General features: G+C 27.1%; 1 protein-coding gene across 4 annotated transcripts in view; it reads left to right on the forward strand.

Annotated features, from left to right (window-relative positions):
• Positions 1-12,812, forward strand: part of LOC107456925 (uncharacterized) — a 58,331-nt gene that overhangs the window by 19,644 nt on the left and 25,875 nt on the right. For all 4 annotated transcript variants that reach the window (XM_043053330.2, XM_071181600.1, XM_043053329.2 and 1 more), the window contains exons 8-13: positions 1,185-1,271; positions 2,460-2,590; positions 5,019-5,175; positions 7,750-7,774; positions 10,319-10,352; positions 11,182-11,209. In XM_043053330.2, coding sequence (XP_042909264.1) covers positions 1,185-1,271; positions 2,460-2,590; positions 5,019-5,175; positions 7,750-7,774; positions 10,319-10,352; positions 11,182-11,209 — 462 coding nt within the window. The remainder of the gene's footprint in view (positions 1-1,184; positions 1,272-2,459; positions 2,591-5,018; positions 5,176-7,749; positions 7,775-10,318; positions 10,353-11,181; positions 11,210-12,812) is intronic.

Consider the following 12,812-nt stretch of genomic DNA (forward strand, 5'->3'; position numbering starts at 1 on the left):
AGACTAGTAATTTATTGATTAAACAATCAAACTATCTGAAGATTAATTTTTATTTTGAGATAGCATGAAATATTTTCTATTGCACTGCATTTTCCTTTTCAAGATAATAAAACATCAAAATTATATTATTTTTATAAGCAAAAGCCCTTATCTAAAGCTCTTATGACAACCCTATTTAAAAAGTATAAGATTTGTAAGGCTTTTGTCGATTGTTACTCTGAAAAAATGCTAATTTCTTACATATTGTATCACCCTAAATTAAAATATAGATATTACAATAATAGTTTGCAATTCTTCTTTCATGGGGTATGGCAAAGAAGTAACATGCAGAGGCGTATGAATGCCTGCCCCAAACTTGTTGTTTAGATGCTCCAAGGAAGAAGTGTTATAATTACTGAAAAGGCAAATAAAAACGCATTTAAATGGAAAAAAGACACACTTAGAAAGTATGTAAACAAAAATCTAAATGTATGTTCTAAATTCTTTAGTCTTAATGGTAATTATTCTAAGAGAAAAAATTATTTCCAATTGTGATCATCCTTTTCAGTATTATAATGCTCTAAAACTTCATTATTTAAATTTAAAAATGATATTATACTCATCATGATGCTAGTATGGGAAAATGAAAGGATTTATTTCTTTAAAGAGCTCTTTCCTTTTTGTAGTGAAAGAGGCAGCCAGAATTCTGTTTATTCAACTTATTACTTCTGACCTCTTGCAATTGAGTAACTTCTGACCTCTTGCAATTGAATCATTAAACAAGCATTTACTTGTCTAGAGATTTCTACTCTAGTTAAAAATATTTAAATTTCATGTAAATTCATTATTTCTCTTGTCAAAAGGTTTTTGCTTCATTTTCTTTTTAACAATATTTTACTTGTTCCTGTAACAAAATTAAATACTTAATTCAAGTTTAGATAACTTCCTATTTTTTTGCACTTCTGAATTTTTTATACTTCTGGTGTTGCGTTTGATTTTATGAAATCAAAATTTCCCCATGTTAGCCATCAAATGTGTCATGTTTCAAGAACTATATGCATAAATATATTGCATAAATTACTTTTATATATTACTTTTAATTTTTTAGTCCTTAATTTTATTTAGATAATGACTGTGTAATGTATAATAACGTTATTGTGAATTATTTTTAAAAATAAAATTGAATAATTATTTTAATTTTATAGCTGCTGCTGGCGTGACTCGTATCAAAGTAAATAAAAGAGCAAAGCTTCAGACTATTGCTGAGAGTTACAGAAAACATCCAGTTATTGGTATCGATTTCTTATAAGTTGTTCTCTCACTATTTTTATTCTCAATTATAATTACACTAAAAACTCTATTATTTCATATATCATAATTTAATTAGCAAGGTAGTTAAAGTAATTCTCATGTTAATATTATTGCACTGATTATTTTTGTGAAAATCAATGTAACCTTTTCTTTTTTATTTGCTAATTTTCATTTTACTTACAGAAAATTTATCATTTCACTAATGCATTCATAAATATTGAAAATAGAATGAACAGGCGGTAAAAAAACATAAAGTTTTAAACATTCTAAATTTAAATATTAAAATTTTATTTGTTATTTTTTACATATAGAATTTTCCAGTAAAATTATGCCTTATTTACTTGACAATTTCTTTTATCCTATACTGATTGATTTGTGTAAACTAAATCACTATATTAATTTGTTTTTGTATTTTTAGGAATTTTATTTTTATGAATCTGAATTTTGTTTGTCCTTCAGCGCAAAATAAATACTTTTCAAAAAAATTGTTTTGTTAATCTTTTTCAAGATTAAATTTATAGATACTGCAAGATGGGTAGACTTTGGCGTCCTACTTTTCAATTTTCGGGTATTTGATGGACTATGATGTGTCAGCAAAAACCCTCTCATACCTGTGTCATCTTTAGTTCTAGAAAATTATTCAAGCTCTTAAAATTTTCTAAATCTATATTTCTGTTGAAACTTGTTTTAGCTAACACCTCCTTCAGCAGCCACATTTCTAAGGCATTGATTTTTTGTTCTATCAATTTAATTCTAAAAGTTCTATAGTGAAAACTAGGCTTCTCTCCATGAGTGACTGATTTTCTTGCCCTTTTCTTTGGTAAGTAAACCTAAAACATAGTCTAAATCAGTGTAAGAAACTTACATTGACCTTGACGTGTAACAGATGCAAATAGCAATTAATTTAGTCCAAAGGGTAATAAATAGCAGTAGCAGAGAATAATAAAAACCAATTTTGTTTTCAGTAATTTTTTTTTTATTTATGAATATTAAATCTAGCTGTGAACTTGCATACATTCTTGGGTTAGTTGTTAATGTTGAAAATTTTTAGAGTGATCACCTCTTTAGTGAAAATTTTTCGCATAACAGAGAATGATTGCTCTCGAGAAGTTTCACTGAACATTCAAAGCATATGTATCTGTGTTGTAATCAATTTTTTTTTGTTTCAGGTTTAACTTTTGTGACAGAAATACATTTGCTTAATGAAGTTGTATATTATTGTGAGTTATGTGATTCAAGCTGTGCTCCAAATAATATCATGTGCCACCTTATTGGATATAAACATAAATTGAAATTCTTTGTAAGTTTATGTCAAACATTCTTATTTGTTATTTTAGCTCAGGGTTAGGCAAAATAATAAAACGCAATACAGGGTCAATTTTTTTAATAGCTTCAGAATACAAAGTTTTTGCTCAGTTTATAAACACTTTTATTAAAGAAAGTTGTCTAGTGTTTATCATATGTGGTTTTCTATAAAAAAAAATGCATTGTCTTTTATCATTTAGCGTTAAAATGTTATTTATAGAAATAGAATTTGTATTTAGGAAAACTTAAAATGTTTGACTATTTGTGAAATATGACCCAAAAGCTTTATTTTATTTTTATCTTAATTTTTTTTTAACATTAAGCATTGTTGATTTGTTTTTTATCTACTTGTTAAGCTCAATACAAATATTGGTAACTATTTAATATTATCTTTGCTACTTTCAATTGTATTTAATTGCTTTTAGATATTATGTATGTATAGTATCAAAAAGTATAAATTACTTAACAAAATTGCAATGAAACATTACAAAAGGCTGTAAGCAGGCAGTCAATCTTAAAAAATATATATATACAGGGATGAGATTCTTCCGCGGATTTCCGCTTTTTTTCAGATTTTTCCATTTTTCCCGCTAATTTCCGCTGAAATTGTTTTTTTTGCACAAGTTAAAATGTTTTATGAGGAATTTAATTTTCCGCGGAGGGAAATTATTGAAGTCCCTTTTCCTCCCTCTGAAGTTTCTCTAAAAATCATTTCCTTGGGATAAAACTGGTTGACCTTTAGACAGGGATGAGATTTTTTTTGTCTCTCGAATTTCAGCCTTTTTATCAAAAACTCCGATTCTCTAAAAGTTTCGTTTTTTTAATAAATATCCCGTTTTTTTTTCTTCTTTTTTTTAAATTCAGTCATTGAAGTAAAATAATTATATTTATTTACGATTTTCAAAGATAAACAGAATATTCAATCTACGCCCTAGCTCCTAACCCTTCAGCATTTTTACTTATTTTAGCTATTTTCTCCGATTTCACGCACAGAAAATAAGATTTTCCGTATTTTTTATCCGTCGGCTGGATAGCTCGTATTTTCGTAATTCAGACGTCGCTGCTTCTTGTATTCTGGCGTGAAAACAAACAAAATAGAGGTGATTTGCGGTGAAAATATTTATTTGCTCATTCAATTAATCTTTTAAATTTTTATTTATTATGTCTAAACAAAAACAATACAAACAAGCCTTTTAGAAATCACAAGTCCAGACTCTGCAAATATCTCGATTTTTATTCACGCGATTTTAATATCAATCATCGATTTTCGTATTTACCTGATTTAAAAGTTGCACATTGCGATTCTTATTTACGCTATTTAAATATCGTATATTATGATTCTTATTTACGACATTTAAAACCCAATATCGTGTTTTGTATTTATGCATTTTTAAAATCGCAATTTTATTATCAAATCTCGATTTTCGTATTTACCTGATTTAAAAGTTGAACGTCGCGATTCTTATTCAGGCGATTTAAATATTGTACATTGCGATTCTTACTTACGAGATTTAAAAAATCAATATCGCGATTTGTATTTACGAGCTTTTAAAGCCCTATGTAGCAATTCGTATTCACGCGAGCTTAAAATTCAATATCGTGATTCGTTTTTGTGGTTGTAATATCGCGCGATTTAAAAATTATGCATCGTGATCAAAAAATTAAAAAATCATGATTTGTATTTTCGCATTTTTTAAATTCGATGTAGAGTTTCATATTTACGTGATTTAAAAGTCTCATATCGGTATTTATATTCAAATGGTTTACAAGTTTAAAAATCGCAATTTTTTTTATCACATTTTTGCTTATAGTAAATATATATATATATATATATATTTATTTATTTTTGGGATTTCCTCTTTTTTACTTTCTGACTGCTCTCATCCCTGTATATATAATGCATATTTTGTGTATTGCCACAAATTTTAATGAACTTAAAATTCTTGAGATTTCAGTTGTTGTTCAATTCAACTGTAGTGAATTAAAAAAACTAACTGTCAAGTATAGTAAATTTCTAAACGACATTCAAAAGCTTACTGCTTTACATCTCTAATTATAATTTTTATTAAATATATTTGTGTTCTTTGCCAGCGATTTATGTCCTTAAACAATTTTATCACGACTGGGATAAATGATCAAAAGGTAATACTATCAACCTTTAGATTCCAAAAGCATGTTATTTCATTGGTTCATGTTTTTTTTATTTGTTACAAAAGTTAAATAATGATTTTTTAGGACTTGAATGCATAGAGGTTTTTGAGTTGCTCTGTAAAATATGTGTTTAAAGAAATTGTAATTATTGGAAGAAAAATCCTCATGAAAAATAAAAATCATAATATTATAAAATCCTATGGATGCAAAAGATTTATAAAACACTTAATTTTGTTTTTCTTTAAAAAAATGTTAATATTGTTTACTTTCAGCGGATTAAATTCCCAATAATGTATGAACGCTTTGAATATCAGCCAAAGAGAGTTATTGAAGAGGAAATGATGAAAATATTACTTGATTATGATAAAACTCATGGAAGAGGAATGATAAAAGTAGAGGAAGAAGTTGATGAAATAAGAGTAAGAAAAAGTAAGTCTTTTTTTTATTATATAATTTTAAATTTTCTGTATAATAATTTAATTTATGTTAAATTTTCTGGCGACTGGCTGGTCCGAGGTTTTAAATTTTTCAAAAAATAAACCCACAGTTTTTTTTAAAAAACTAGAGTAAAAACCAATTTTGAGTAATGCATCAGTTAAAGTTTTTGAAAGAAATATTAGTTAAATATTAGCTTATATCTATAAAAAGAACTCCAAATTCAATTTAACTTCTGTAATGTTTGACAGGCAAATGTTTATATCAAAAAAGCGAAAAGAAAGTGATTAATATAGTATTAATTAAAAGTTTGTCACATCAACTTTATTAAAAAAAAATAGCAGCTTTTCTATTTGTAGTTTTATAGAGAATTTTGATATCTATACACCAAATTGTTTAAGGATTACTTCACGTATTCATACACAACTACATTTTATTAAAATTTATATGCTATTTTTTAAATTTAATTTGGGATTTGTTGGATATAATATATTGACTTTATTGGAATTATATTTGATTATGAAATTGTAACACTTTTTAGTATGATTATAAAATTAGGTTCTGCTATACTTCCTTATAAAAAATATGAAAAAAACTGTGGTTATTTTCATCGCTTTAATAATTAATCAAGTTTAATTTTTTATCCAATTAACTTCAGCCAATTTTAGTTTTATCTTATTTAAAAACATGTCCCTTAGTGAAATGATCGTGAGACATGATTCCCAATATATCAGCAAAGTTAAACATCACCGATTGCATTTGGTGAGGGGGTGGGTGACTACCTGAATGTGCCTGTGAGGGAACTGAACCGAGGGTGCATAGTGCCGGTCTTCGTTCAACTGTTCTACCATAACACACTTTACTTTGCATGAAAGTCATCAGACAACTAAAGTGAAACTCTCTGCAGAGGATCGAGATTGTCTTCAGATTATCTTCAGGGATGTTTTCCAAACTGTCCTTAATAACTCATTGTACAGCTGTGATGCAAATAAAGTACAGTGTAACGTCCCATATCCGGACGTCCCTTTCCCGGAAGGGTCGATTTCCCGGACACTTTTTAACAATCAAAATAAACATCTCTCCATCTTCCCTTTCCTTAAAAAAAAAAAAAAAAAAAATCTTTTGACAAATTTTCTCTTTTTCTAGCTTGATTTCTCTTTTTGAACTTCTGATTTATGCATCGAACCCATAAATCACCAGAAAGGGGAAGTGAAGATCTACCAAGACCATTGAGTGACCGTTAGTGACGCTCCTCCCTTGGAATGTAGGAAAAAGAGGGAGATTTGTTTTCAAAAGACCGCAACTGAGTCCCCTCCCCCCTCCTTTCCCATGCAGGTGGCTAGTAAAAGAGGCATTTCCTGGAACCTTTTTATTGAAAGAAGAAATACTGTGGAAAAGGGTAAACGGGGCAAGCGTTAAGGTGGAGGGGGAGTCAAAATGGAAAATTTGAATAGGTCTAAAAGGATACACGTCCTTGAGAAACAAAACATTCGTTCTTCCCCATACCATGTAATATTTAGGAGGCGGGGGGAAAAGGGGGTAACATTCTTTCTTTAGCAGATTCTTTCAGTCATAGAAGAAAAAATAAAGAGAACCCGATCAGCGTGCCCCGCCTTTATGCTTGATTGATAGCCAATGATTGGAGAGAAAACAATAATTTGTTACTTCCCCACCCTCAACTTAAATGATCTCCTCTTTACACTTATTTTCTTTCACAAATAAGGAGGAAATGAATTTTTCTCCTCCACCTACCCACCTTAATGAATGACGGGAATTTCCCTTTCTTGCTTGAATCATTCTAGTTAAAAATGGCGGATTATTATTTTCATATGTCAATTTTTTTTCGTTTTCTATATTTTAAGCAATAATATTTTTTTTCTAATATTTCATATTTTATTGATTAGATATTCTAATACTAAAACATTATTCCCCTTAAAAATAATGTTTATTTATTTTTTGCTTCTTAGATTTAGATCATTTTAAGCTTTGTTCCAGAATGACATGAATTTCCCCTTCCTGCTTGAATCGTTCTAGTTCAAAATGGCGGATTAATATTTTCATAACTGTTAAATTTTTTTCGTTTTCCATATTTTCAGCAATAATATTTTTTTTCTAATATTTTATATTTGATTTAGATATTCTAATGCTAAAACATTGTTCCCCTTAAAAATAACGTTTATTTATTTTTTGCTTCTTAGATTCAGATCGTTTATTAAATCATTTTAAGCTTTGTTTACCTTGGGGGTCTATTATACGGAAAAATCTATTATACGGACTTCTGGAAGTCCCACCGATTCCGGATACGCGACTTTACACTGTAGTAGTATTTTTGTACAAGAGATTGAATTTATAAACTGTTTAAACTTATTGTTTTTATAGTCAGTGCAATAATGAACTGCTTATAAATATTGCTTTTATATCCGCTGTAGTAGAAACTTGACATCATTTACAAATGTTTTCTGTAAAAAGTATTTTCAATTTTTATTCTTAATTTATAAGTAGACATTTCTTCTAAGCATCTTATCCAATTTGGTAATTAGTTTTGTCTCTTTTTATACATTCCATTAGGAAGAAGAAGCTATTCACCACACAGGTAAGGATTTTTTAAAACTTGGAATTATAGTTTTTCCTTTTACTCAAGTGAAACATTAATAAAATTGTAAATAATTTTTCTGACTTGGTAATTTTTGCTTTTGTAATCAACTGATATTATTTTCTTATATTTTACTTTATTTTTATTTTCTAGGTTATGTTAATTAACCAAGAGTTCTGAAACTTTTTACCCTTTTGCCCCTTTACCCCATTTGTCAATTTAAATATTTTACCATCTTTTCTTATAAACAAAGGAAGACAATAGATATCTAGAATTTCTGCTAAGCTGGTCCTGAAAGTTCCAGAAAATTAGTTTTAGCACCCTACAAGTTTGCATTTGGAAAAACCTATTTTCATACTAGGAAAAAGAAACTATTTTCGTACTAGAAATTTTTATATTTTTTATAAACTGGTTTCCTCATCTTCATCATAGTTTCTTAGTAATTGTGCAATTGTTGTTACCTAAGCCTTTAAAAATAAAAAACTAGCACAAGAAAAAAATTCATGATATTCAACTCACAATCTGGCAATTATTGTGATTATAAAAATATGTTGCATTAGTTAAAAAAAAAAGAAAAAAAAAAGCAATTTTACATTTGTGTAGTTTGGGAAAATCATGTCCTGCATTAAAAATAATTTTAGAAAGTTATTGTAATTTTAAGCAGTGCTTTTTCTTGATTTTTTTCAGTTATTTTACTTCAAATATTGACTATTTATCCAATTTTGTAGAATTTTATTTTATTAACCATTTGTTAAGTTTATTTTGTGCATTATTTTATTCTTAAGCGTTTTTGGAGTTCTGTTAATTGGATGACCGAGCTAGGATCTTGAAACTTCTGCCTTGAGAGAATTGATGTTTTATTTATTTATTTATTTTGTCTACTTTTGTTTCTCAATTTTCATTATTCTTGGTTTATTGTGACAAATTGTTTTATAATCTCTGATCATGCATTATTTATAAGAACAAAACGTTTTTTATTATCTTCTATGTTTATTTATTTAATATCTATTTTAACCCTTTATATCACCGTGTTGCATATCTGCAACATTCACAAAAAGCCTATGTCTTTGCCGCAACAAATTTTGAAGGACGATTTCGGCGATTGTCGGCCAAAACCAGTGCGCCAAGATGAAATTGGGCACTGGCCTAATTGGGCTAACAAAAGAATCAGATGCAAATACCCAAAATGCAAAGAATTTACACAAACTATTTGTGAGAAATGTGGTGTAGGACTTTGTTACAACAAAAGTAACAACTGTTTTAAAAATTTTCATATGAATTAAAATTTTTGAATCTTTCAATCTTAGTGCCATTTTTCACAATGTTGCAGGAATGCAACAAGCACTTTTTGTCATTTTGCATAAGGGTGCAGAAATGCCACAATCAATTTTTTCCCAATAATTTTTCTTATTTTATGTTGTAAATTTTTTTATTATTTTTTACATGCTTAGAATGATGTATTCTAATGTATGAGTAATTTTTATTAAAATCAGAGATGTTGAGATATAAAGGGTTAAAGAAATAATATATTTAATTGACTGAATTCTTATTCTTCAGTGGTGCAGTATATCATTTCGAAGTTTTGCCTGACATAGAATCCCATCTGCTTTTGTTAAAAATCATCTTTTATAAAATAAATTGGAATATCTCTCTTTAAACAGTATGCTCTAAATCTTCGCTTTTTGAAAATTAAGTTCTAAAAAATGCAACATGTACTTTATAATTCTAAATTTCAATGTTTTCAGACACAATAGCTCTAAATCTTTTGTCTACCACAAACTTGAAAAATGCATGAGAACCAAAGTAAAAAATAAGAATGTGAAAATAACTGTTAGAGAGAATGTTAAACTTAAGGTTGTTACAGAAGGATAAGTTTAATCAATGGAAAATGTCATTTATATTAAATAGCATAAAAGTAGGCTATTCCAAAAATTAAAAATTTTCCTACTTATACAATTGTAAATTTGTCAGTTAAGAGATAGACATGATTGAATTGAAGCATCTTATCCTAGGAAGACTTATGTATAACACTCCTTTTCATCAGTATTTTAAGCCTAAGTCCATTGGTTTTGTTTTTTTGCTGTTTTCATTAAAACACTGTTGTCTCTTCTAATTTTTTAAACATTAAAACTGAAGTAAAGAACTAAATTATGCAACTAATTAATAAGCATAATTAAAACAACAGTGTCATATAGTTTGTTTAAATAAACAATTTATCGCACTGTTGTCTGTTTTATCACCACATCAAAATATTTCATATGGTATTATGTTTTTGAAAACTAAAGAAATTGAGTATAAACCCTATATAGTAAATACATGGCATCAAATTTGTTACATCGTGTGGGCTAACTTATTAATTTCTTTATTACAGAAACATAGATAAATGTAAGGAACCCAAGTGCCTAATTTTTACTTATTAAATATGTCTGTGAACATTTAAAAGTATTGAGCATATTGTTTTTGTTTGTGGTTTATAAAACAATTACTTAGGATGCAATGCTTTAGAATATTGTTAATGTCTAAAATTCTTTCCTGTCATTTCAGAGGCAATTGTCGTTGTTCATCATGCTGCTCTGAGGTAGGAAAAATTAACTACACGTATTTATAATAGTTCAAAAAATAATTTAGTTTCATAATAATTTAGATATGTAGTCTTAATAATTTAAAATTATAGTTTTGACAAAAAATTTTGTTTTGTTGAAAGTGTAAATTACTATACATAATTTTAATACTGTCAAAAATTAATTTTTCAAGGTGACCATAGAACAAGAAAATGTCAGGAAATTTATTAAAATACTCAAAAAAGCAAAAATTCAGTAGTTAGAAGTATTTAATAATTCAAATTTTAAAAAAATAAAAATAATAATATATATTAGAAAAAGTTTATTTTTAAATCTAATATGCAACTTGATTTTGTATATGAATATCTCTTAACTAAATTGATTACAAAACTTAAGCACTAGTTACAAAAATTAGGAAAATTAAATTAAATGGTCTGGGGAAAAGTTAAATTACTATTTCAGTTACTATAACTATTCATTAAGTTACTATTACTATTTATCACTGTTGAAATAATAGTTTAGCCCAATTTTCATGTCTTTCAAAAAAAAATAAATTATAATGTAATATGCACTTATATTAGTGACCTATTACTACATTAATTACAGTGATCTTTAATATTTGATTCAGGAAAATGGGGCATGTATCTTTAACCTAATAATTATAAATTTGTGTGCATATTTATAAATCTTCATATTGTTATAAAGATTTATAAATACTTTTGTATTTATTTATGCTGTTTATTCATAAAAAATTCTATAAACATCTAACACATGCTATCATAACAAAATAAAAATAAAAAATTGTGTCTGTTTTTAAAATATTTATGAGTATATTTTTTCATTTAGGTGCAGGTTTCTGGTTATAATCACAGAAGTAAGTGATCAATCTAACTAACCATTTTAATCAAATTTAAATATCTAATATTTTTTTCATTATTACCATATCGTAAAATCATATTGTTCAATTCAAAACTAGTGTTCATAAGTAGTGTTGCGATTCCTAAAGCATATACGATTATAAAGATTTGGTGTATAGCTATCATGAAAATAAAAATTGCTTAGCTCTGTAATTTTTTAATTTAACACTTTCTGCACTCCAATAAATGTAATATTGATAGGTTCATTCACCCTTAAGATATTATAAAACTACTTTTATACATTTATTAAAATCTGACATTAACTCATTGTGAAATATCGCTGCGTCATAAGTAGCCAGATAAGTCTTGATATTTCATTATAAATTTCTTTCCTTTATTTTTGATACGTACCATGTTACTAGGCTACTTGGAATATCGGGAAAATTTGGAAACTATCCAAAAATCAGGGGGTTTGATTTGGCTAGCGCTAAGCATGCAAACTTTCCAAAAACATTTCCCATAGAACTTGTTTGCAAAAGTTTCATTTTCATCCATTTGGTACAGAGCCAAATTTCACAGAACCGTAATATGGCATGATTTTGTGACTTAAAATTCTTTTAACAGGAAAGCGTTTTTGGTTGCTACAGTCCATAACAAGTATAAGAGTGGATGTGATTCAGATTGTGTATTCTTATTTTTGATTTAAAAATTTAGTTGGATAAATGGTGTTTTATAATCTCTTAAAGATTACTAATGTTTTTATTGTTAAATCCCTTAATCCTCTAATACCAAGACTTGATAAATGAATTTGGTTAAACTTGTTCATAAGAACTCACATGAAGTAAGGGAATGTTGACGGAAATTATTAAGCACTACTATAATATCCTAGTTTCAATCAAGGTTTTATTTTTAGGGTCCATTTTAGTGAAAAATAGAAATTATTGTCCTAAAAATATTTTAATTAAGAACTTTCAGTTTTTTAGCAATTACTATTTTTTATTCCATTTTTTTGTAAGCCTACGTGGTTTTTGATATTTTTTTTATCATATTTTATTTTTTGAAATATTATTTTATTTAGTTGATTAAATAAGATTTTAATTACTATTGAATTCAGAATGTTTATATATTTATTAGTTTCTCTCGCAAGATAATTTAGTTTTTTTAAAATATTTTTTAAAAAATATTTTTTTTTCTTTTTTATGTGACATATTTCTATTGCCTTTAATGCCATTTTTGCTCTGTATTGTAGTGTTATAATGTAATTTATAAATTACAAATCCTAGTTTTTTGTGTGATTTACTGTATATATTGACTACGGTGCTATCAGTACATATTGCGATATTATACTGGAATTTTTTTAAATTATGTATAAACTTGGAAAAGTCAAAGTTTTATTCTATTTCAGTCGCAACTCTGTATGTATTATGCAATTATATTTCGTTTTTATAATAGGGACTATTTTTCTTAACTTAAAAATAGTATCTTATTAAACAATATGAATTTGATAAAGAAATTGCCATCTAAATTATAAATTCAAACATTCTATAATTGTTGAATAATCTGAATCTGTTGCTAGATGATGAATTATCTAAAAATTTCGTTTCCTTTTAGTTTTTATCT

The sequence above is a fragment of the Parasteatoda tepidariorum genome, chromosome 6 (genome assembly GCF_043381705.1).
Source record: "Parasteatoda tepidariorum isolate YZ-2023 chromosome 6, CAS_Ptep_4.0, whole genome shotgun sequence".
NCBI classification, from domain to species: domain Eukaryota; kingdom Metazoa; phylum Arthropoda; class Arachnida; order Araneae; family Theridiidae; genus Parasteatoda; species Parasteatoda tepidariorum.